This window comes from Pipistrellus hanaki (assembly GCF_964339955.1).
Source record: "Pipistrellus hanaki genome assembly, chromosome: 2".
NCBI classification, from domain to species: domain Eukaryota; kingdom Metazoa; phylum Chordata; class Mammalia; order Chiroptera; family Vespertilionidae; genus Pipistrellus; species Pipistrellus hanaki.
Window position 1 is genome coordinate 32,481,694 of NC_140504.1, and position 24,912 is coordinate 32,506,605.

At 34.2% G+C, this 24,912-nt stretch overlaps 1 protein-coding gene across 4 annotated transcripts in view; it reads left to right on the top strand.

Annotated features, from left to right (window-relative positions):
• NAALADL2 (N-acetylated alpha-linked acidic dipeptidase like 2) overlaps positions 1-24,912 on the top strand; it is a 1,087,185-nt gene that overhangs the window by 895,121 nt on the left and 167,152 nt on the right. For all 4 annotated transcript variants that reach the window (XM_084874166.1, XM_084874168.1, XM_084874169.1 and 1 more), the window contains one exon: positions 1,648-1,794. In XM_084874166.1, the coding sequence (XP_084730292.1) occupies positions 1,648-1,794 (147 nt within the window). The remainder of the gene's footprint in view (positions 1-1,647; positions 1,795-24,912) is intronic.

A 24,912-nucleotide genomic window follows, 5' to 3' on the forward strand; every position in this document is an offset into this window, starting at 1 on the left:
TAAATTTAAAAATATTCATTGTGGCTAAAGAAATACCTTCCTAGGACCCAGATTTTTAACACCTGGATCTCTCAGTACTACTTGGTATTTTTAAAATGATATACTAGTAAATTAGGGTGTTTTTTTTGTTTTGTTTTGTTGTTTTGTTTGTTTTTGTTTGTTTGTTTGTTTTTTGCTTTTCATTATCTAGTATTAAGGGTAGCACTTCTTTGGAAATATTTTATATCTTACCTAAATGTTTCCAGGTATGAAACCTATAGGAATCTTCACCCCAGGAGTCTATCAAGAATTGAAAATGGATTAACTATGTTTTCAGAAAAGTGGGCTTTCAAAAGAAGCAAGTTGGAGAGAGTAACCATAAAAAGCATTAGGTTGCTATTGATTAGACATTACAGTAGAACTCTCTCTTTTTACTTTCTATTTGAAAAGTGCTTAATTATCCAAGTTACTTGTAAATAATGCAAGCTGATAACTTGCCTTGTTTATAAATACTCAAGGTTTCCATTTTAATTGATTTTAATTTGTTGCAAAGATCTTTCTATTAAACTCTCAAAGAATATTGAATATATCTCGAAACATTATTATGGGTTTGAAAAATCTAGCATTGTACTTGAAAAGTTGAAAAAATTGCTTTATGAATATTCAACTGCATATTTCAAATATTTGCATGTATTATATTTAAAAGTATTTTTGAAATTGTATCATGACAAAGAAGCATGGGGAGAGAAGTTTAAGCATCCACTGATTTTTCATTCAATGGCAAATGTGTATGGAGGACATACAGATTGGGGTAAAAGTTACACTTGTGACCATGTGAAACAGTTTATTCTTATATTACTAATTATTAATTATTAGAGACCCAATGTATGACATCCTTCCCCCAGCTGCCAGCACTAGCTTCCCTCACAGCCTTGGCTTCGTCCAGAAAATCATCAGTAGGATGCCCGGTCTAATTATCATATTAACCTTTTATTATTATAGACTGTATTATTATCCATACAAACAACTGTTCTATCTGCCTATTAGACATGGTGTTCTCATGTTATTGCTCACTTCCATTTGTTTTGCATGCTAGACAACTCTTAGTGCAATAAATAATATCCTATTTCCTTATATATGTCCCCAGAGATTCTTGATGTCCCACAGAGTTGATGCCATATATTCCTCAAATGTGTGGGAATATGCTTGTAAGAAGAAATTAAGAAAGTTCCTTCTGTGTTTTCCAAAAAATATATTTAGAAGAGTGGAATTGTATCCTATCAAACCATCCTTTAGATTTAAATTCATGGAAAAACAAAAAGAACAATAAAATTAAACCTTTTTAAGGGACTCACATTCTTTAAAAATATTTGAAATTAAAGTTATGATGGTTTATAGTAATTCCATGATTAAAAAAAATGCTTTTGAAGCAACGAAAACAAGCAGTTAGACTTAGGCCAGCACTAGTCACACTTGGTGAGCATCAGAATTCAGAATCATAGAAGAGTGTTACAACCCAGATTCCTGGTTCCATCCTGGAGGTTCCCATTCAGGAGGGCATGGGTGACATCCATGCTGCTGACCTATGGACCGCACTTGGAGTGACATTGATTTAGAGATGCCCCAAGAAGCTGAGTTTGTGCTAAGCATGTAAATTATGTTTTTCAGAAAAACAATCTCCACTGTTTCAGAAGAGCGCAGTGCCCAGAAACCAATGTCAGTTCCGTACAGATACAAGGTGATGCGGATTATTTCATCAACCACCTTGGAGTTCCCAGTGTGCAATTTGCTTATGAGGACATCAAGTCATTACAGGTAATTCTTTGTAAGACATGAACCCCCACACAACCACACACAATACAGCAGACATGCAGAATTTTATTTTATCCTGGCTGTTTGTCTTTCTTATCAAGTAGGTCACTATAGGAAACTGCTTCTTCACTTAGAGATTTATTCTTGTTGTTCAGAGGCTTTGTAAGAGTATTTGAAAACATCAACTCTTTTCAATAGTGTTGAATTCAGTTTATAAATAGGTTTATATTGTCACTCACATTTCACAGCATGCTTTGCAACAAGAAATTCGCAGTAGTTGGATTAACATCAAAACATAATTATAATCTTCAGTATGCGCAGAAACAGATGACATGTGCAATAGAATCTCTTCTCCTTGCCCAAGGGGAAAATGCCTTCCATGTGCTGTATATTAATGTGTCTTGAGGATTAGCTTCCAAAAGTTTGTCAGTAGTTTGCCTGCTTAAAAAGATACAAATTTTTTTGTGTGTGAAGATAAGTCTCCTCCTCCCATATCACATAGGCATGATTCACCATGATAAAGTCTGTGTTCATCCATCTATTGGACTGTAAGCATTTTCAACTCTTTCAGAATTGTGTCACAGGAAATTGTTTCTTTGTAGATATAAACCAGTCGAGATATTTTCTTTTCTTTTAATAAATTGTGCTTGCCTTTTTGGGAGTTCTTTAAAAGCCTCTGAGGTAGCCTGGTTGAGGTAATTTTTATATTAACTAAATGGTGGCTACAAATAGAGTAAAACCTGCTTTGTTACACAATCATAGATGTCCTTGAAAATTTGTATTTAAATTATATTTATAGACTAAATTTCTGATATTTAATGTCTTAATATCTGTTAGCTTTTAGCAATACTTAGCTCTGTGTTTCTCTGCATATAAGTTAGCTCCTCTGTAAACAGCTGATATATCTAACATCTTAAAGTCATGGAGGGATAAATTCTGGGTGAATTCTATTGTGATGAGATAAATTCTTAGGAAATACAAAAATAATCTTTATGATTTTCTGCTTTTATTTTTTTTAAATTTCTTTATGACTAAGGTATCACATATTTGTCCTCAACCCCCAATTCCCAATCCCTTACCACTCCACACACTCATACCCCCACCCGCCAATTGTCCTCGACCACTGGTTAGGCTCATATGTATACACATAAGTCCTTTGGTTGGTCACTCCCTTTTATCCCCACCCTCCCTTTGAGGTCCAACAGTCTTACCCATGGCTCCTTATCTCTGGGTTTGTTCTTGTTATCTGCTTTTATAGTTTTGGGTTTTCATATGCTATTGTTGTTTGAACATGTGGTACATGTGTAGCAGTATCTTTTCTTTTAGGCAAGTCGTCTATGTCTTCAGAAATAACTCATTTTTTATTTTTTTGCTTGATATTTTGCAATATCTCTTTATCACTTCCCCATCTCTGCTCATCCAACTCATGTCATGTCAACACATTGAATGGTATCTTTTATTCAATACAGGTCTGATTCATCTTGGTTGAGTTTTAAGCCAAGAATTTAGAGAAGCAATATAATATAGCCTTAAGAATGGGACTAATAGTTGATTCCCAACTCTGGTACTTGCTTGATACTTATTAGATGCATGATTTAACTTCTTTCGGCATTATTTTAGAAATAAGGAACCATAGCATAGTTATGCATAGCATAAATAACACCATGTATGTAAAAAAACATAGCTAATATTAAACATGCAACAAAGCCTCTATCAATCATAGCTATCATCACAATTGTTATTGCCCAATTGTAGTTCCAAATGTTAGTGGGAGAATTTCTAAAACAATTAGGTAAGAACATATTAGTAGAAGGGAAGAGCAAGCTTGTAAACTGTTAAGGAAAACAAGTTTCTGAGGCAGAAGAGGTGGTATTTGATTAGGATCAGCTGGAGGATCTGAGGTATCAATAGAAAGAAGTATTTGAAAACCAGTATCAGTGAAGTTCTCAGAAGGTACTATTATCACTGAAACTCCTTAGGCTAAAGTATACCTACTGGCTTAGTCAAAACAAGTCAATTAGTTTTTCAAATATTACTCAGACTGTCTAACTTCTATCAACAAAACCATCCTATCTATGCTAATAAAAGAGTAATATGCTAATTATATCGGGAGACCTTCCAGATGTCCTTCAGGACAAAGCCATGGTGGCAGGGCCGAGGCAGAGGTGGTTAGGGGCGATCAGGCTGGAGGGGAGGGCAGTTAGGGGTGATCAGGCTGGCAGGGGGATAGTTGGAGGCAAGGAGGCCAGCAGGGGGGGCAAGGTGAGGGTAAGCAGGCTGGCAGGGGTCAGTTGGGGGTGAGCAAGCTGGCGGGGGGGGGGCAGTTGGGGGCGAGCAGGGTGGCAGGCAGAGTGGTTGGGGCAGATAAGCAGTTAAGCAATTAGGAGTCTGCAGTCCTGGATTGCGAGAGGGATGTTTGCCTGCTGGTTTAGGTCCTATCCCACAGAGATCAGGCCTAAACTGGCAGTTGGACATCCCCCTAGGGGTCCCAGAATGCAAAGGGTGCAGGCCGGGCTGAGGAACACACCCTCCCTTCCTCCTCTTCCCCCCTCCCCCTGCACAAATTTAATTGGCCCTGATTGCCTGCCAGACCTAGGAATCCTACCCGTGTACAAATCTCCAGTTTTTATTATATTTCTCCAATGAGTAATTAAAAGAGAATCCCCTATGCTTTATATTGTAAAAGATAACATTGTTTCTATTACTTTAGCATGGGGCATTTTTAAAAATGGATTTGTCCCTTAAAACATATGCATGCTCAAGGTGAGGTAATTTTGTGTGGTGAACTCTCCAAAGAACACATAACCCTTTGCTTTCAGTGTTAACCTATAGTAATTATTTCTATGTGTTAAAGGAGTTGTGAACACTGAGAGGCTTTATCCATGATATGAATATTTATTCTATGTCAATTAGTAAAGTAGATAAAATTTTAGAGGTTTTTTTATGAGTTTGAAAGTAGATTCAAAAATATAATGTATACTATATGCATTATATACTATGTTATACACATAATGTAATATCTAAGATTACCACCTATTGAGTACTTACTGTGCTGTGTCTTTTATGTCAGCTCATTTAATACAGTATTCCTATCAGTCAACTATTATTATTAACACTTTTTAGTGCTATTATAGATGAAATTAAGTTTAAAATATAATTGCTTTTCAGGGTCATAAAACTAATAAATGGCCAAGACAGAAGTTGACCTCAGATCTGTTTAACCATAAGCTCGTGTTCTTAAAGATTACACTAAAGATCACATGTTAGAAGCCCAAGGGCAAGATCCAGTGTACAGATATATTTTATTTGCTCTGCACTTTATTGAAAAATTGGATTCTGGAAACATCGGTTTCTTTTTCCCATGGACACAATCGGCTAAATTGCACAATACTCACTGGCTTGCCATTTTCTTTATTAAAGAATCTGCCATATTTGTTCTAGAATGCAGTTAAGAATAATATTGCTTCAACACCTGTTTCTATAAAAAATGGGACATGAATGACCAACCTAAAGGGCCACATGGTTTACCAGACTTGAGTAAACCATATCACTTACCTGCACCCTGCAACAACTGATGTCTACATTATGTCTACATTCATCTTGAGTAAAATAGTTGAAGTGGATAATTATACAGTTCCTTTCAGTTCAAAAATTGTATATGTATTCTAAGTGAAGCTACTTTTATGATTTTGCTTATATTTTTGAGAAAGTATTTTAAAAAGTATTTGGATGATTATAATGCAAACCTTCATATATCTGCCATTTTTTAATCCAGTAAAATTAATTATGAACCCCTCATATTCCATTTAAAAAGTGAATAACGATCACATAAAAATATTTCACTGTAGGAAAATAAAATATTTTTATGGAAATAAGGGCCATTATTAGTTCTAAAATTATATTTAGATTAAATCTGACATTTTAAAATCTCTATCCCAAATATCTCATGTTGTCCATATTCTCATCATTGCCTTTTCCCTATAGCTTTTCTGGATGCTTATATATTGCATAAGATTGCTTGAAGCACCTTTCACCTATAGTTTTTCTTGGTGCCTTTCTTCTAATTTTCCAATATTCGAATTTCACAAATGCAAATAAAACTATGGATTTTCCAAATATTAATATCATTCCTTCTCATAAAATACCGTCCTGTTAATTGAAAAGTCTCTAGTTGTATGCTTCAGTTAAATATAGTTTTCAGTTTGTAAACATTGCTGCACCTGTTAGGAGAGGCATTCTGTGCAGACTAAATACAATGCAGAGATTGCTGAAAAGGAAAGGAAAAGACAGATGCTGTCTGATTAAAAGTGCAATTTATGACAGGCTGGTGGTCCAATGCACATTTCTTCTGTCACTTAGCAGCTGTTTCACATAATTTCTGTTCCAGATCAGTATATTTACTCTATAGGGCATGTCAGAGGTTCTGCCTTCTTCCGTTTATCAAAATATCAGTCCGTGTACCAGCAAGCTGTATACCATAAATTCAAGCTCTGGTTCTTCACTCTGTATAACCTTATATTTTTTGCTCTTCTGCGTGAAACATTCTATTTTAAACCCAATTTACCTCTATAATGGAGGACTTAACATTTAAATGATAATGAGACAAAGGAGTATTATAACTTATATGGCATGATTTCTTGCATGATTGCTTCAATATCATTTAGTAGCCCAGCAACTGAGAACCAAGTAGCATAGGTGTTTAAAACTCATATTAATGCCTAAAGTAAATAATGTTTACTCAATTTTGATTCTTATGCAGCAGCATGAGTGTGTATGAATATTTGTATTCGTGTAATTTTTCTCCTTTATTGATTAAGGAATTGCATATGTGTCTTTATCTGCCCATTGTCCCCACCCCCTCTCATGCCCTCACCCCCCTTTTGTCTGTGTCCATTGGTTAGGCTTATATGCATGCATACAAGTCCTTTGATTGACCTCTCCCTCTCACCCCCAGCCTCCTCTACCTTCCCTTTGAGATTTGACATTTCAATCGATGTTTCTCTTTCTCTGGATCTGTTTTTGTTCATCAGTTTATGTTGTTCATTATATTTCACAAATGAGTGAGATCATGTGATATTTACTAGTATCTTTCTCTGACTGGCTTATTTCGCTTAGCATAATGCTCTCCAGTTACATCCATGCTGTTGTAAATGGTAAGTATCCCTTCTTTTTTTTTTTTTTTTTTTTTTTTTTTTTTTACAGAAGCATAGTATTCCATTGTGTAGATGTACCTGAGTTTTTTAATCCACTCATCTGCTGATGGGCACTTAGGCAATTTCCAAATTTTAGCTATGGTGAATTGTGCTGCTATGAGCATAGGGGTGCATATATCCTTTCTGATTGGTATTTCTAGTTTCTTGGGGTATATTCCTAGAAGTGGGATCACTGGGTCAAATGGGAGTTCAAGTTTTTGTATTTTGAGGAAACTCCATGCTGTTCTCCACAGTGGCTGCACCAGTCTGCATTCCCACCAGCAGTGCATGAGGGTTCCTTTTTCTCCACATCCTCGTCAGCACTTGTCATTTGTTGATTTGTTGATGATAGCCATTCTGGCAAGTGTGAGATCTAGACCGCCAACTTACACCATACATAAAAATAAACTCAAAATGGATAAAGGACTTAAACATAATATGGGAAACCATAAAAACATTAGAGGAATCCACAGGCAGCAAAATCTCAGACATATGCTGAAGCAATATCTTCCCTGATACAGCTCCTAGGCAATGGAAAGTAAAGAGAAAATGAACAAATTAGACTACATCAAAAATATATGTGTGTAATTTAAAAATAATTGGTTTTCTGATACAATAATGTACATGTACAGATTTTAGAGAAAAATAACATTGTTTGCATATTGATTCTTCATGTTTTATTCCACTGCATAAAATAAAAAAGTTAGCATACTTAAATTAGAGATTATTATTTTATTACTTTTCTGTTTGAAACTTGATCATTGTCATTGCTAATAGGTAATAACAATTCAAAAGTCAGTTAAAAGCTCTTGACTTAAGAAACCAAATAGTTATATATATATAACTTTGTTTAATTGCACTGATATTTTGCAGTATCTTATAGAATCTATTTCATACTGATAGCTATGAAAATTAATGTCAGTTATAAATAATAAAAATATGCCAATGAGAACCAGGTTGAAAATGGATTCTTTGTCTTCTCTCCAGTTCAATCCTTTAGTTTCCTAAAACTTATTTTAGGAAAAGTACTTTCAATATCAATCAAAACATTATATTATTATTTTCTGACTCCACTTAAGCCAGAGGTTTTTGAACATTTTGTTTTTAAAGCCAGTTTATCCTCTAAAATTATCAAAGATTCTAAATAAAAGAGCTTTGTTTATGTGGCTAATATGTACAAATATTTAGTAGCAATTAAAACTGAGAAAATATATTTATTTATTTATTAATTCATTCAAAATGTCAATAGTTAAGTTATTATGGATTAGTATAATTTATTTTTATGACAGTAAATTATATTTCCCAAGACACAAATATGTAAATTAGAAGAATGACATCATTATAGGTATAATCTGTTGTTACATGTTGTTTTGAATGAAACATATAAAAAACTATGTCTTACAGTCTTTTCATATAATGAAAAATATTTTTCTTTGATCCTACTCTGAAACTTGACAAGTATTTGTTTCTTAAGAGTTGGTTCAATGTGGAATCTGGAACGATATTCATGAGCTTTTTGTACTCTATGCACTTGGGAATGCAGAGTGAAAATAAGAGTGTGAGGGCATATAATGTCACTATTATCCTTTTATAAAAATAATTTCTGTCTCAGAGACCTTTGAAGTTTTCTGGACCATACTTGCTGAAATGCTGATCTGGAGAAATGAATGACCTTGGTTAAAACCGTCCACTTTATTCTTCATAACATCTGACAAGGTGTTCAACTTTGCTCTTTTTCAAAGATTTGAACTGTGATTTTCCATTCACCTATGTGTGTCTTTTCTGGTCACCACTGTGTATGGCCAACCCATTCACCTGACAAACAGCATGAAGTAGGAAATATAACACTCTCATAAACTGTGATTCTACAAAGCATTCCACTTCTTAGAAGCCTTCCTTTAGAGGAGAAGGTTAAACCCCAATCAACAAATCAACAGTTACAGAGCAGCCTTGAAAAGCTTTGATTGCATGGTATAGGAAATGCCTGTCACAGAGGGAGTGCTATTAAAGTTGCTGTGTGCTTCCAAGAGCCTGAGGAGTAAACACAGGAAATTGAATATGAGACAGATATTGAAAACACAAAGAATGGAGAAACTCTTAAGACTCAAATGGATAATTCAAAAGATCATACTTCAAATTGCCTAATATTTTGAAATGGCTGCAAGGAGGACATAATTCCCATAGCTGTTGCCCTCACTTAGAATTCTAAAGAAGAACATTTATTCCAAACACCTGTCATCGTTGGGTCAAAATATATAGCACATGCAGTATACTTAATGCTAGTGCTATTTTCAAGGATTATCTTATGATCATCCCCTTTATCGGCAACTTTTTTTTTTATAATGTAGTTTTGGATAATTTCAGCAATAATTTACTGATGGATTTAGTGATAGACCATGTTGTAAATTTGGCAGCATTTAAATTTTTAAAAAAGGGTGAATCTGATGCGATTTATTGAGATATCTGTTACAAACACATACATTTGGTTAGCCTGCGTTTATTAATTACATGTTATAACCCAGCACATATTAGAAATGTGAAGCTAAGTGAAACATGCCCCCCTTCTCTCAAAGTGGTCACAGTCCAGATTGGGACTCAGACATGTAAACAATTAAATGAAGAAAGTATAGTTGAAGTTCTCTTAACTGACTTCCACTTAACTGGCCTGTGGGTGTTCATTGACAGTTTTTGTTTCACTAAAACACAATGATCCATGATTAAAACACTCTGGAATTCATCACAGTAAGATCTTTATTGAATTTTTACATGCTTGTGTTCTCTCAGGTTCAATATGCTTCTCTACGAGTCAGCTATACAGGGGAGGGCAAATGTAGATTACAGTTGTAAGTATATGAAACAGTATTATTTATTATATTATTTTCCAAACAAACAACTATACACCTGCTTTTGCCCCATTCTGTATTCTTAGATCTATGTATGGCGCCCTTTGCATTTGTTATTAATAACTAGGTAATTTAATTACTTCATAAACTTATGAATCATGAGAATAAAATAAAATTATTTCTACAAAATCTATAGTGATAGCACTCTAAAAGGCATGTTGCTAATAAAGAATTGATGTGTAGTAGGCCAACCTACTCTTAAAGACTGGGGGAAATTGTAGTAATCTAAAAGCATTATGCACTCAGTTTGCTTCACAAATGTCTATAATTACACTTCAAATAAAAGGCAACTTAAAACATAGATGCTGACTAAGATAAGAAAGAAATAATAGAATTTTATTCAACAGGCCAATGTTCAGGGAAAAGGCTTTGGGTTTACATCAAACTATTGGCCAACACACACACACACACACGCACTCATAGGTTTTAAATGAATAATATTTACACATGTATTAGTCCATCTCCATGATTATTTAATTGAACCTACTTCTCCATAACTAACCAACCAACTTGTGGGACAAATTATATTGGCTAAGACAGCTCTAGTACAAAGTGAAGTATTAGAGGCAAGGTAGTACCCATGGAAATTATATTTAGCAAGTACTCATAGATATTTTTGGTTGGTATTTTTTGTTCTAAGTCCTTTAATCCTATTAATGCATTTAATTTATTTTTGAACTTATAATTAATACTTCTGACTACTTGTGTTAAAAATGAACCTGAGATACAAAGCAATCAAATAACTTGGCCATCATTACACATCTTTTAAGTGGTAGAATAATTTATTTATTTACTTTTTATTTTATTTTTTAAATACTGGAACTCTTTTTTTTTTAATATATATATTTTATTGATTTTTTACAGAGAGGAAGGGTTAGGGATAGAGAGCTAGAAAGATTGATCGGCTGCCTCCTACACACTCCTACATTGGGATGTGCCCGCAACCAATGTACATGTCCTTGACTGGAATCGAACCTGGGACCTTTCAGTCTGTAGGCCGTCGCTCTATCCACTGTACTAAACTGGTTTTGGCTTAAGTGGTAGAATAACTTAAAACCTATAACTCTAGTGCTAGTCCCTGGGCTCTTTGCCCTTGTTTTATGTTTTTTCTCAAAGCTTTCTACTTGAAATGAAGTGATTCTAAAATTCTATCTCCCACTATTTTTGTAGTCACTATAATGTTAAATTTTATTTTTTCTAGTTTCCCATACAAAGGTTCTAAACATTTCAGTTTTGACCATTCTCAATGTTAAGCAACAGTTGAAAGAAAATAATACTTCTTAATTGAATTTAATATGAGTCCATAATTTATGTATATGGTAAAAGTGGTATTAATGTTTTATAGTAATATATATTATTTTTAAAGCAAATATAATACGTAATTTTATTTCCAAATTAACTTTGAAAAATGAGGGGATAGTCAAGATTGTTTCTTCTAATTATAATGACAATGGCACATTTTTTAAAGTAGAATATCTTTACATCTAAAACCATTTTGGGAACAAATTTAAATGACATTTTCAAATGATCAATTCAAATGTTAAGAGCAGTTTTGGTGCCCATATGCTCTAATTATGAACTCCAAAAGGAAATTGCATATCTGGATATAATACAGCCGTGGATGATAACTATGAATACATTTATTGTCCATTCTATAATCTCCAAAACTTCTTCATACTATTTTATTTGCACCTGGAATTGTAGGTCTTCAGCATCTGTTTCACAACTTATAGTGTTTCACACAGAAGCTTATAGTTTTGCTTTTATAAAACAAGCCAATGTTTCTATAAAACGGTAGATAAAGGCACAGCTTTGGCTTTGAAGTTTCATAAACGTAACAAACAAACAAAGAAAAATAATTGAAGCCATGGCCACTTGGCTTGTACAGATTGCTATTGCTTCCTTGTGAAAATTCTGACTTTTTTATTAGTCTCAAGAGAGCTACAGTTGTCTTCAGTAACCTTCCATGATGTTCTGTCCCTGTGATTTTAAATGAATGGAAAGAATTCTGAAAAAGAACCAAGTATTTATCAGTATTTTGATTTCTGTGGCTTGTCAATAGCTTTAGCATTGAAATTATTATGACCCAATTTTCTCTTATCAGTGAAAACATTTAGGGCAAAATAGTGTAGTGTTTATGCAGTACTGATAAGTATGTAAAAGCAGGAAAAAATAACCTGTAGCTTTATGCACAGGTCATTTTCAGTTTTCTAAATCAGTATTTTGTAATTTGAGTTTTATTTATCTATAATTTTTATCAGAGCATTAGACATTTTACACATACTCCATGTTTAAAGATGATTTACAATTTACAATTCAGGAATAAATGCATGGAATTTGAATTGAAATGAAATTTTGTATGAAGATTGCTGGGAACTATTCTTTGACATAATAAAATCACAATGGTACATTGTTCATGGAAAAATATTTGAGGTTAAATTCAGGACATTTTTTCCTCTCTGTACCGGTCATATGGCCCAAGTTAGGAATGACAGCTCATTGGCTATCATTGGTTTGCAAACTCCCACTAGTTCAAGGCTGATTTTAAACCATCCAAGTGGTCAAAGTAAGATCAAAGGCCTTTGTGGTAAGAGGGTCCTAAGAATGATGGGTCCATGGATTTGCCTGGATGGACTCTCTCCAATGGGCTGATTGAAAAGAAGCATTCATAGACTCATGGACCTTTACAGCAACATTGATCATTGAACCCAGGTACTTTAATCTATTCCTCTGTGGTAAAAGGAAATGGTAGCTTAGAGAGATTTAGAAACTTCACTGAGGAGTTAAGAAGATTAAGTACAGATTTAATTCTCCCCACTTTCTGCTCAGTGCTTCTATCTATAGTTGCTATATTCGAAACTACAATTCTATATGTTTTATTCATGCTCTTCTTAACTTTTTTCTCTCCTCTTTAGCATACTTCACCTTTTCCTGTACCTTTGATCTTGTATTTTATAGTATTTCCTTTTTTTATCACCCCCTTATTTTTCTATATAAATTTCTACTCCATATCTGTTTCCACAGCAATCTCTCTGTTTTTAATATTTTAGTTGACTTAGGAATTTAGTCTATTTCAACTGACTTAATGTATTTAATTTGCTCACAGATGAAGCCATAGCCTGGCTTCTCCCTAACATTTCAAGGTATATGCTATAAGATAATACAAATGGAGGTCATTATGTCATATATGGCTAAATTCTAAATATTTAAATGTTATAAATCAAACTTATAGAAAGTGTTAAATTAAAAAAAAAAACAATGTTTTTTTCCCCTGATTTGACAAATAATGTTGAAAATTATCAGGAAGGAAGATTTGAATTTAATGTTCTCAGGCTCCTGAGAATCTTATGTCAAAATATTATGAAATGGGCCGAAGCTGGTTTGGCTCAGTGGTAGAGGGTCGGTCTGCAGACTGAAAGGTCCCAGGTTCGATTCCAGTCAAGGGCACGTACCTTGGTTGTGGGCACATCCCCAGTAGGGGGTGTGCAAGAGGCAGCTGGTCGATGTTTCTCTCTCATCGACGTTTCTAGCTCTCTATCTCTCTCCCTTTCTCTCTGTTAAAAATCAATAGAATGTATATTAAAAAAATATTATGAAATGGGCTGAGACCGGTTTGGCTCAATGGATATAGCGTCGGCTTGGGGACTGAAGGGTCCCGTGTTCGATTCTGGTCAAGGGCATGTACCTTGGTTGCGGGCATATCCCCAGTAGGGAGTGTGCAAGAGGCAGCTGATTGATGACTCTCTCTCATCGATGTTTCTAACTCTCTATCTCCCTTCCTCTCTGTACAAAATCAATAAAATATATTTAAAAAAATATGATGAAATGGAAGAACTGAACCTGCTGTCCCTGACCTTTGCTCCTAGACCTACCTTCCTCTCGATGCCCTCCCTATTCCAGTCCCATAGTTTGAAAGTCCTTGTGTACATGTATGTGAACAACTTGGTTTTCACTTTTAAGTACAGTCAATAGCACCCTTAAACAGCTACTCATTGCCCACTAGCTGGACCTTGGGTTGCACATTGGAGACACAGTCTTTGCTGGAGATGATGGGCCAGGAGAAGAAGGCTGCTCAATCACTGGAATCAGATATGGGGCCATTTGAGCAGATAATGCTGAGATTCTAGAACTCAGCTAACTATATCTTTATCTACTGAAGGAATTATGGACTCCAAACACATTTGTCTGTGTTGATTTAACATCTAAAGGCATTGGAAGTGAAAGAGAATAAAAAAAAAAAAAAAAAAAGACTGAATTCTAGAAACTGAATTTAGCTGTGATAAACTAGAAGCTCAGTTCACAAAATCCATGCACTTGATGGGCGGGGGTCAGGGGAGTCTCTCAGCCTGGCCTGCACCCTCTCACAGTCCAGGAGCCCTCAGATATTCATAAAGTTGCTGCAGAGGCAGGAGAGGCTCTTGCCACCAACACTATGCTCACCAACCCTGAGCCTGGCTTCTGGATGAGTAGAGCTTCCTCTGTGGGAGCGCACTGACCACCAGGGGGCAGTTCCTGCATTGAGCTTCTGCCCCCTGGTGCTCAGTGGATGTCATAGCGACTAGTCATTCTGCTGTTCAGTCGATTTGCATAGTATCCTTCAATATTATACTTGTCTGTGTTGAGTTAACATCTAAAGTTATTGGAAGTGAAGGGGGAAAAAAAAGACTGAATTCTTTTTTTTTAATATATTTTATTGATTTTTCACAGAGAGGAAGGGAGAGAGATAGAGAGCTAGAAATGTCAATGAGAAAGAAACATCGACCAGCTGCCTCTTGCACACCCCCTACCAGGAATGTGCCCGCAACCAATGAACATGCCCTTGACTGGAATCGAACCTGGGACCTTTCAGTCCGCAGACCAATGCTCTACCACTGAACCAAACCGGTTTTGGCAAAAGACTGAATTCGAAAACCTAAACTTTATCTATGACAAACTAGAAGTCCTGTTATAGAACATACAGGTATTCTTGAGTAAACATGCTCAAATGCCTTGAGTTTATTACCTAAAACTTGAGACTGAATGAAAGCTCATAGATCTTTGGGAATATCAGATGGTAGTTGGCCTAACCTAAAAGGTGTGGTTCTTTTCAATGGATGTCCTATTCAGTGAGTTCTCAAAAGTGCGGCTATTTAATGGCTCTCACCTTGAAGCGATGAGGCACTCAGTATAGCATATCACTTCTAAGATGTGGTTGAAAACATGTTCCAAAATTTTAAGCTTAAAGAGGCATAAAAAGAGATAAAAAGTTGTCAAAAGGAAGAATCTTCAGTTAAGGATACAATCTTAGGGGGTGTGTTTTAATGCAAGAGTTACTTTCAGTGTACTTTCTAAGCAAGGGAATGGGTCATAGAACCTTGGACATTCTGAGCAAGCTTCAAGTGATAGTCTATTCCATTTTTAAAATTTCATGTGTATGCGAGTGTGTATGTGATGAGTCACAAATGGTGTTTGTATTTATACTAAAATTTTTGAGCAAAGAAACATCTTTGGGTTTTTTTGTTACCAAAGGATCATTCAAATTTCTTTGTTAGAATGTCAATAAGATAATATTTATCTAAAATACAAGTCATAAATCTAAAAAGAAAGTAAGGAGTGCTGGTTTAGAATTTAGTCATAATTAGTTTTGTTTTCTTACATGCTATTGGCAGCCATAGTACTTGCAGTTATATATTGTAAAAAGAATCAGACTATAAACATAATATAGATAAAATATATTTTGGAAATAAAAATAAGTTTTCTTTTTGTTGAACATAGTTAATGGTTATTTTATATTTGTTGAATAGATGGATGCATTTTTAAATTACTATTTTTATCATAATTACTGTACTCTTAAAATGTTAATTATCTTTCTCCTTTCCTTCTTTCCTTCTATTTTTAATTAAACTTTATCATATTATGAATATGTTATATCTATTCTCTTATTTAAGATAATATTAATATAGTTTTTGTATTGTGTCAAATAAAATAAGCCATATCATAATTGTGTCATATTGATGTAACTATTAACCTATTATCTAATTTTAGATTTACCTGCATTTTTTTATTTTATTATAGGTAAGGTTGTATTTTCTTAGACTTCATGTTTGTTCTTCTCTCTAGTTCTTTTGGGATAAAGCTGTGTCAAAATATGAATATTTTAAGCACTTTAACATGTTAAAAAAGACCTCCTGAATACATTTTAAAACCTAATGGTAGAGAATTAGAGTGTTCTTTAATCTCACACTTCCTAATAGTATGCATTTTTTTTTTTACTACTAATAAGTAAATTTCATAGCCTGTTGTTTTAATTTATTTTCTCTTATATTAACTATTTAGTGCTAACTTATAGACTTTATAAAATATTTTGAAAGGATATTCAGGTAGAGTCTATATTTGGAACTGAATATGTTGATATGAACCAAAATAATTTAATAACTTTTTAGATATAAAAATAGAAATTATATGAAAAAGACCCACCCTAGGAAATTGTAAGTTTACTAGAGACCCAGTGCACAAAGTCCTTGCACTTGGTCGGGGGGTCCCCTCAGCCTGGCCTGCACCCTCTCACAATCTAGGAGCCCTCAGGGGAGCAGGCCTAAGCCAGAAGTTGGATATCCTTAGCACTGCTGCGGAAGCAGGAGAGGCTCCCACCACCACCACTGTGCTCGCCAGCCCTGAGTCTGGCTTCTGGATGAGTGGTGCTTTCTCTGTGGGAGCGCACTGACCACCAGGGGGCAGCTCCTGCTTTGAGCTTCTGTCTTCTGGTGGTCAGTGCATGTCATAGCAACCAGTCATTCTGCCATTCAGTCGATTTGCATAGCAGCCTTTTATTATATAGGATAATCAATACTCAGTACCAGGGTGACATTCTTAGGGAGTCTATGTTCAATTTTACCAAGGCACAAATCATTCTGCAAATCAACATACTATATTTTAAAGGCCCAACTTCAAGAAACTTTAAAGCATTTGAAGCTGGAAAATAGAAAATATGTGACAACCAGGTTGACAGGTGTCAGAGATTGCCTTATGAAAGGCTTAATATTTTTTTCCAAACTACTGTAAGTAGGCAGTATATAGGATTGCTTCAACAAGGTCATAATAGTTTCTAAGAAGATGGCAGAGAGGGGAAACAAAAACAAAAAAATTGAAGGTAAACGTATATAAATCAGCATTTAATAATTCTGAGGTCATACTTTTGAAATTATAGGTATTGGCTTTTAGTATTGAATAAAAGGCATATGTGTGTGCTTAGGGATGGGAGGGGGTGCAGGTTGTTAAGAGGCCCAGGTCATGATTAATGTCTCTGTCTAGTGGGCATGCCACCCTTTCAAAAATAGCTGGTGCTGTTACCACACTATGATTAACCTGTAAGGCTACAGAAAATAGACTTGTACCTCATTGCACTCTATCATTCCCTGATGTCATTTTTCAGCAGGTGCCATAGGAAAAATGACAGTTTGTCATGGGTGGGTGGGAGGATGGGGGTTAGTATAGAGGTGGAAGGTATAGATTCCTAAATATCATTGCTACTCAATATATCATTATTTTATCTGCCTTATTTATTATTGGATTATACATATATATTTTTTTGTGTGTGTGTTTATATAACTTAAAGCTTTTTGTTTTTCAAAAATGAAGAATGGAATTTATTTTATTTTATTTTATTTTATTTTTAAAATATATTTTATTGATTTTTTACAGAGAGGAAGGGAGAAGGATAGAAAGCCAGAAACATCGATGAGAGAGAAACATCGATCAGCTGCCTCTTGCACCCCCGCTACTGGGGACGTGTCCGCAACTCAGGTACATGCCCTTGACTGGAATCGAACCCGGGACCCTGGAGTCCGCAGGCCGACATTCTATCCATTGAGCCAAACCGATTTGGGCGGAATTTAGTTTATTTTAAACAGAAGATTTAACTCTGGTGCTAAACAAAATACTAGACTCATAAGCCTATAGTTGTTCTAAAACCATTTGTTAGACTTTTTATGTTCGTGAAAAATATTCAAGAGATGGTAAATAATGGCAAGAAACAACATATTATGGTAACAGGAAAGGAATTTAATATTTTTCTTCCTCAAAAATAATAATAATCACCATCAATTAAGTTTAATTGAGCATAAACCCTATGCAGAACACTTTGCTAAGCATTAAGAACAGATAAAACAATGATACAATCCATGGTGCTCAAGGAATTTATAATATCTTTAGAGCATCCAGGCATGACTATAAATAAATAAATGGCAATAAAAGAAAGCCAAGGCTCAGTGCCAAATGATTTCTATAGACAAATAGGATATCTGTCCCAGAGCCAACAGAGTGATTCATTAAAAAAAATTATTTTTATTTTCCTAGAATTTACATATATATTTAAAAATTTTGATGTTGCAATAGATTACTGGGTGCTTTAGGAAATATAGATGCCCATGCCATAGATAAAATAAATCTCTAGGGCACTATAAAGGAAAAATAAAATCTGAGAATGTACTTACCAGAGTATAAATCAGAGAGAGAAATTTTAGCAGAGTGTAGGTCTTATAAATCTACAAACCCCTGTTCCCCTCTGAGGGGTCAAAGTAACAGAAAGCACCATGACTGTTATTCTTCTATAGTAATATATAGGGTCAGTTCCTGGATTCATGCAGGAATTGGCTACTAGTAGAGTTTGTTTATATACAATAATGTCCTTTCAATTCAGAACCCAGACTCTGGCTAACACCACCAACCTAGAACATTGCCATAAAGCCATCTATCTGAGCTCTAATTCTTTTTTTTTTTTAACATATTTTTATTGATTTCAGACAGGAAGAGAGAGGGAGAAAGAGTTAGAAACATCAATGTTGAAAGAGAATCATTGATCCGCTGCCATCTGCATGCCCCCTGCTGGGGATTGAGCCCTCAACCCAAGCATGTGCCCTTGAGGGAAAGTGAACCACAGACCCATGTCCAAGCTCTAATTTTTGAAATTATTGTGGTCTATTTTCTTCTTCACAACCTAATCAATACTTCTCACCCCTATTTTTGTCAATCACTTTATTGCTAGATTCAATTTATTTTATCTTATAGTGTATCTCCTTGCTATCACTTAATGTCTAACAATTGTTGTTTAACTCAGACTGTCCATTATTCCCTCACATCCAGACTGTGGTCTCTTCATTCGGTACCCTTTTGCCCACCACTTCACTTAGCAAAACGCTTGAAACTAATCTCTTAAAAACAAACAAACAAACAAAACAAAAAAACCTGCTTCAATTATGTCCCTTATTCCCTTTCTTTTTCTATCTTAACAACCTTCTATATTTTTGAGTGATCAATTTTTAATGGTCCCATCAATAATATAATTTTTCCTTTCAACAAAGTATTGTTTTTATCATTCTCATGACATTGAACAGGGTGGGGATTTGAAGACATTCAAATTGTATTCACTTTTTCTCCTAATAATATAATTGCTTGTTGAGGCTACTGGTTTCATCATTTTTGCATATTTTATTTTTACATAGGATGTAGAAGCACAAAGCAGTACAGTACACTGAAATAGATTAACCCATACTTTCATCGTGCATTCATTTTTTGGGGCTGTCATAACAAAGTCACACCAACTGGATGGCTTAAGCATTAGAAAATGTCTGTTTCACAGTTCTGCAGGCTAGACATTCAAGATCATAGTGTTGGTAGGCAAGCTTGGTTCCTTCTGAGGGCTGTGAAGAAGAATCAGTTCGATGTCTGTTTCTTAGCTTCTGGTGATTTGCCCAGCAATTTTCGGCAATTCTTATCTGGTTTCAGCATAATTTCAGTCTTCACATGCATTCTCCCTATCTCTGTACTTGTGTCCAAATCTCCCCTTTTTTATAAGCACATAGTCATATTGGATTAGGGATCACCCTAATGATGTCCTCACAACTTGATCATCTGCAAAGACCCTATTCCTCTGTAAGGTCACATTCAAAGATATGGAGATTAAGACTCAGCATTTTTTAGCAGATACAATCCAACCCATAACAAATAGTAATATACCGCCTTAATCTGGACTGTGGAGGATTTATTTTTAGAAAATTGGTCTGTAGGTATTTACTAGATTATATTAATATTCTTATATACCTAAAAGTGTTCATTTCATCCTATAAACTGCATATAAAATATGTAACTTCTTGGTTCCTTCAATTTCCCACTTTAATATCCTTTTATATAGATTAAGAACACTTGTTAGTAAGTTTCGATTTTGTTCCTTTAAAATTGGGTCAAGAAATCCTGTGGAATACTGAAGTGTTTCCAAGTGACACCCTTTACATTTGTTTATGTTTCAGTTAGCTGAGTTCATTGGTCTGCATGATTATCTAATCACATTACTATACAATATTGCAAAGTAGAAGTCTGTGTAAGCTTTCCATGATTGGTCATCATAGAAAATAGAATCTTGATTTGCTGTGGTTCCAGATGGTGGTTTGCTTATAATAGTTTAGATTTAATCATGATCATTATAAACCCAATAAAGTTAAATTATACTATCTTAGAATTTTAACATTGTTTGTAACAATAGGTTCTTGCAGAAAGCATATCCTTATCCATTGTAGAGACAGGAATATATTATTATCGCAATGACAATTATTTTGAATGTTGCCATTCTTTTAACGATAAAAATTAATCCTTAATATTAGTGCTTCTCATTTTAAATGCTATTTTTTTTGCTACTCATTTTTTAATACATGCAAGTAGGATACTTTTTCAATGTTGAGAAGCCTGCTTTCCAGTAACATGACAAGGATGTTGAGACTATTATTAACACCATCAATTAGTTTTGAGAAAATATTTTAGTGTATATTAGTATAATATGTCCCTTGTTTAAAAAATTATTTATTGGCCAATGTAAATTCAATATCCAATAGTATATGCTAGTTGTCAGAATCTAGCTCTATGTGGCTTACAGAACATTTATTTTTACCATCTAAGTAATAAAAGTTGTTTTCCATTTCTTCAGTCAAACTTAACTACAGGCAAAAAGAAGTGGAAAAATAACCTGTCACATTATTCACAAGCCAGACCAAGATACTGTGATACCATGGCCCACTAAGCTAATTTAGGAGAAAAAAAATGAATAGAAGTTTTTAAAAGATGGCATTTATATGTAATATATGTAGAAAAATTTAGGGTTTGACAGTTTGAGAGTGTATCTTTTTTAGAAGGAATGCATAATGACTTTTATTTCATTTGAAATATTCATAACTTCTTGAAGGTAACTTTCAACTCTCATTAACATTTTTCAAAGCATGTTTCTCATCTATATGAAAGCAAAGGGTACTGCAAGCCTGAACTTCAAATAGATTGACTGTTTACTTATCAACAACTCATTCATTTCCCCTCTTGCTTGTGACTTTTGCTCTATTAATTAGTGAGGGAAAAACCCTAGTATGGGCATGTATCAAGTCTCATACCTGATGAGCACTGCCAGAATATATCTTACTCTAGTTAAACAATGGAATGCTTGTAGGTCCTGTTCCTGGGAATGAGTTTGTCAATAACAGTGGAGCTTTTGGATTTAGGCTTTCTGAATTGAATCCTTGCTTGGTTCCTCTTGGTTTATAACATTTCCTTAAGTTACATTCTTCTCATATATAAAGTGAGAGCAATAATGACACTTGCCTTGTAATTACACTTTTTTATCAAGGTTTTCAACCTCCGCACTATGACATTTTATGTTGGAGGTAATTCTTTCTTGTGAAGGCCTATCCTGTGTTTTGAGGGATATTGACCCACAACTCTGGCCTCTGTTTACTAGATGCCAATATAGTGCTCCTTTCCCTCAGTTGTGACAACCAAAATATCTCCAGATATTGCTAAATGCCACCTAGAGGGCAAAGCACCTCCAGTTGAAAATCACTAAATTATATAATAATCAATACCTGTATTTACAGAGAGAAAGCTTTACACAGTTTTTGTCATGTAATAAGTGCTCAGTAGACTCTAGCTATGATTATTATATGACAAGTGGACATTTAAAACATTTTTTCTGAAGAGTTATACTCTTAAAGAACTTGAGCATTATGTTCATTCTTTCTGTACATATGCATATGTGAATATGTACATATGTGTGTACATGTATATTATCAATTTTATAACTATTCAAAATAATGATGGACATATCAAAATAGCTATTATCTATGCATAAACATTAAGGCTTATTCGTTTATCATTTTTGACACTCAATATTTTATAAATGACCAAAATTTGCAGAAGAGATGGAGTTAAATTTATCTTTCTTCTATTTGACCCTATTAGAATAAAATAAATGCATAAGAAATAGCTTACGGTAGAGTGAAAAGACGTATGTGTTACACAACATTATAAAAATTGTGACCAGTAAGATTTTTTTAAACACCACACAGATGGGTCAACAAAATATCCTGAGATATATCTTTAAATACTATTTGATTCCTAAAAGCCTAAAATGGAAACCACTGAAAGCTTAAAATAAGAAGCAGTGTATGAAAATATAAAAACTAGGTTAGGTAATTCCATTTTCTTAATCTCAATAATAATATTTGGATTTGTTTTGCTTTGTATATAATTCAAGCTCTTTTTTTCTTGACATATGATTGTCTCAGCTGTGTGATTTAAATAGTGATTAGTTTTACCTTATTATTTAGATGAGGAGGCTGAGACAAAAGTCATACTCCTGTGAAGTGACAGATATAGAACAACTAATATGACTCAAAGTATAAAAGTCTTCCCATTATCCCACATGTCTTCAAATGTTTAATCACAATTTCTGCTACAATAGCCAATTGCTGTTCTGAGAAACACACATGATATTCTCACTGGTGGAGCTTTTTTCATGTATGTAAATATCTTCCTCACTGTTTCAAGTTAAGGATTCTTCACAATGCACTCAAGAGCTATTCCACCTAATATGCTTTGGTGATGCTTTTAGTACATTACCCTACATGAATTGTACTCTTAAATATTTCCCTGAACACTCATTTAGTAGAGGTTTGTAGTAAGAGCACAATGACATTGTTAAGGTTAATGACTCAATGTTTTACAAGTTGAAACACAGTTGAGGTTCAATTGATTGCTTGGATCATTTTATTCAACAATGTGAAGGCCTTGAGTGTAGGTGGTACTTAATGCCTTGAAGGAATATCTTTGTTATACCCTTAATGGTGTGGTATTGATAGCAAAAATGTATTGGAGAGCATAGCACTACTCTAATAGTGTTTCTCAAATGTGGGCTATAAAACTTACTGCTCATGAATTTACACTGGGATATCAGTTCTCTATGATAACAAACATTTATAAAGAATTTTATGTATTACATGGTATTCTCACTTGAAATCTTGTCACAGAGAAATCATTGTTAATTTAATTATCACCATAATAATATTGATGATCAGAGGTTCAGTCTCTTCAAGCCAAGGTGGTATAATTATTAACTGGTAATCTGTAGTAATAAAAGGTTAATATGCTAATTAGACCAGACATCATTCCGGATGTCCTTCCTGGTGAAGCTGGGGCAGAAGGGAAGCCAGCCTTGTTCCCCCATGCCTGCTGGAGGCCGGAGGAGGGAAGCTTGGATCCCGGGTGCTGGAGGGAAGCCAGTGCCGGTGTACTCTTGCATGAATTTTGATGCATCGGGCTTTGCATAAACAATAGTGATGATAATAATAATAATAATAATAATAATAATAATAGCTAACATTTATAGAGTAAGCCAACCAGACCTTTGCTATTGGATTATATTCTATGACAAATGGACCTTGTTTCATTTCAGAGGATTTGAACTTGAAATAACTTCCAATTGCTTTAAAGCAAATGATTTTCCTCTTGTCTAATTTAAACCTCCCATCTGCATATCAAATTATGATACAGAGAAGTCTGAGTTAAACAGAGTTGCTATTTATTTATTTACTCATTTATTTTCCTTTTGTAAAGGACAGATTCAGGCATATGGCTAAGTGAGGGACAGCATTTTCATTTCACACCTCAAAAATGCCTTCTAATAAATGTGCATTAATATTTTAGGTACCTGACGTTTACTTTTAAAATACATGTTTTAAAACTTACGAAAGTTTACCATGTATTTAAAGTGTTTTAAAATAATTAAATTTGAAAGAATTAACAACAACATATTACTTAATAACAAAAATATAAAATGTATGTGTATATATCCAGAAGTATTTCTAAAGTGTTATTTATTTACTTGGCAAAATGAATGTTTTCCTTCATTGCTTTCTTATACCAAAGAGTAAATTGGTTTTTATTATTTTTAGATCTGTGATGATGAACACAATATGAAAAGTCCCACTTTATTTTGATAGAGTGATGAGTATGATGCATGTGTCAGGAGCACAGAATATCTAGTGATTTAGGGCAAGTTATAGGATCACAGCAATATATGGACATGAAGACTGTTAGAATCTGGCACTTTAGACTTTTTTACTATTAAAGTACTGTGAGTAGATTGAACACAGTGAATAAATCATGCTATCATCCATAGAGATAGTTATTGTTCCACGTAAAAAATCAAGTTGATTCTTAACATGGCTAGGTATCCACCCACACAGTAGCTGATCCATGGATAGACAAAGGATTTAATTCTTTAACATAAAAATTCCATACTTTCCAGAAATAGCAAACACCAGAACTAAAAATTAGATCATTGACTTCCATTGTGACTTTATAATGTTTTTAGCTATAATTTTATGCATTTAGTGAAGATATATAGCCATACTTATATTGTATTTATCAGAAATAATTACAGAAATAACATTTCACTTTAACAAAAGTAAATTCTGTGATCCTTAGAACTTATCAGCACTTATTTGAATTTCCATCAATTGTAAACACAATGAACGTGTATTTTGTAAGTGATGTTGTGTGTGTGTGTGTGTGTGTGTGTGTTAATGTGTACTCATGTAGACCTGAACTTTATTAATATGTACATAAGAATTTTTCTCAATTTCATGTTATTTTTTCTCCTTAATTAAGCTCCGATTTTTCTTCAGTCTGCATTGGTTTTAAGGCTCAAATGGGGGAATATTCACTTAAAATAA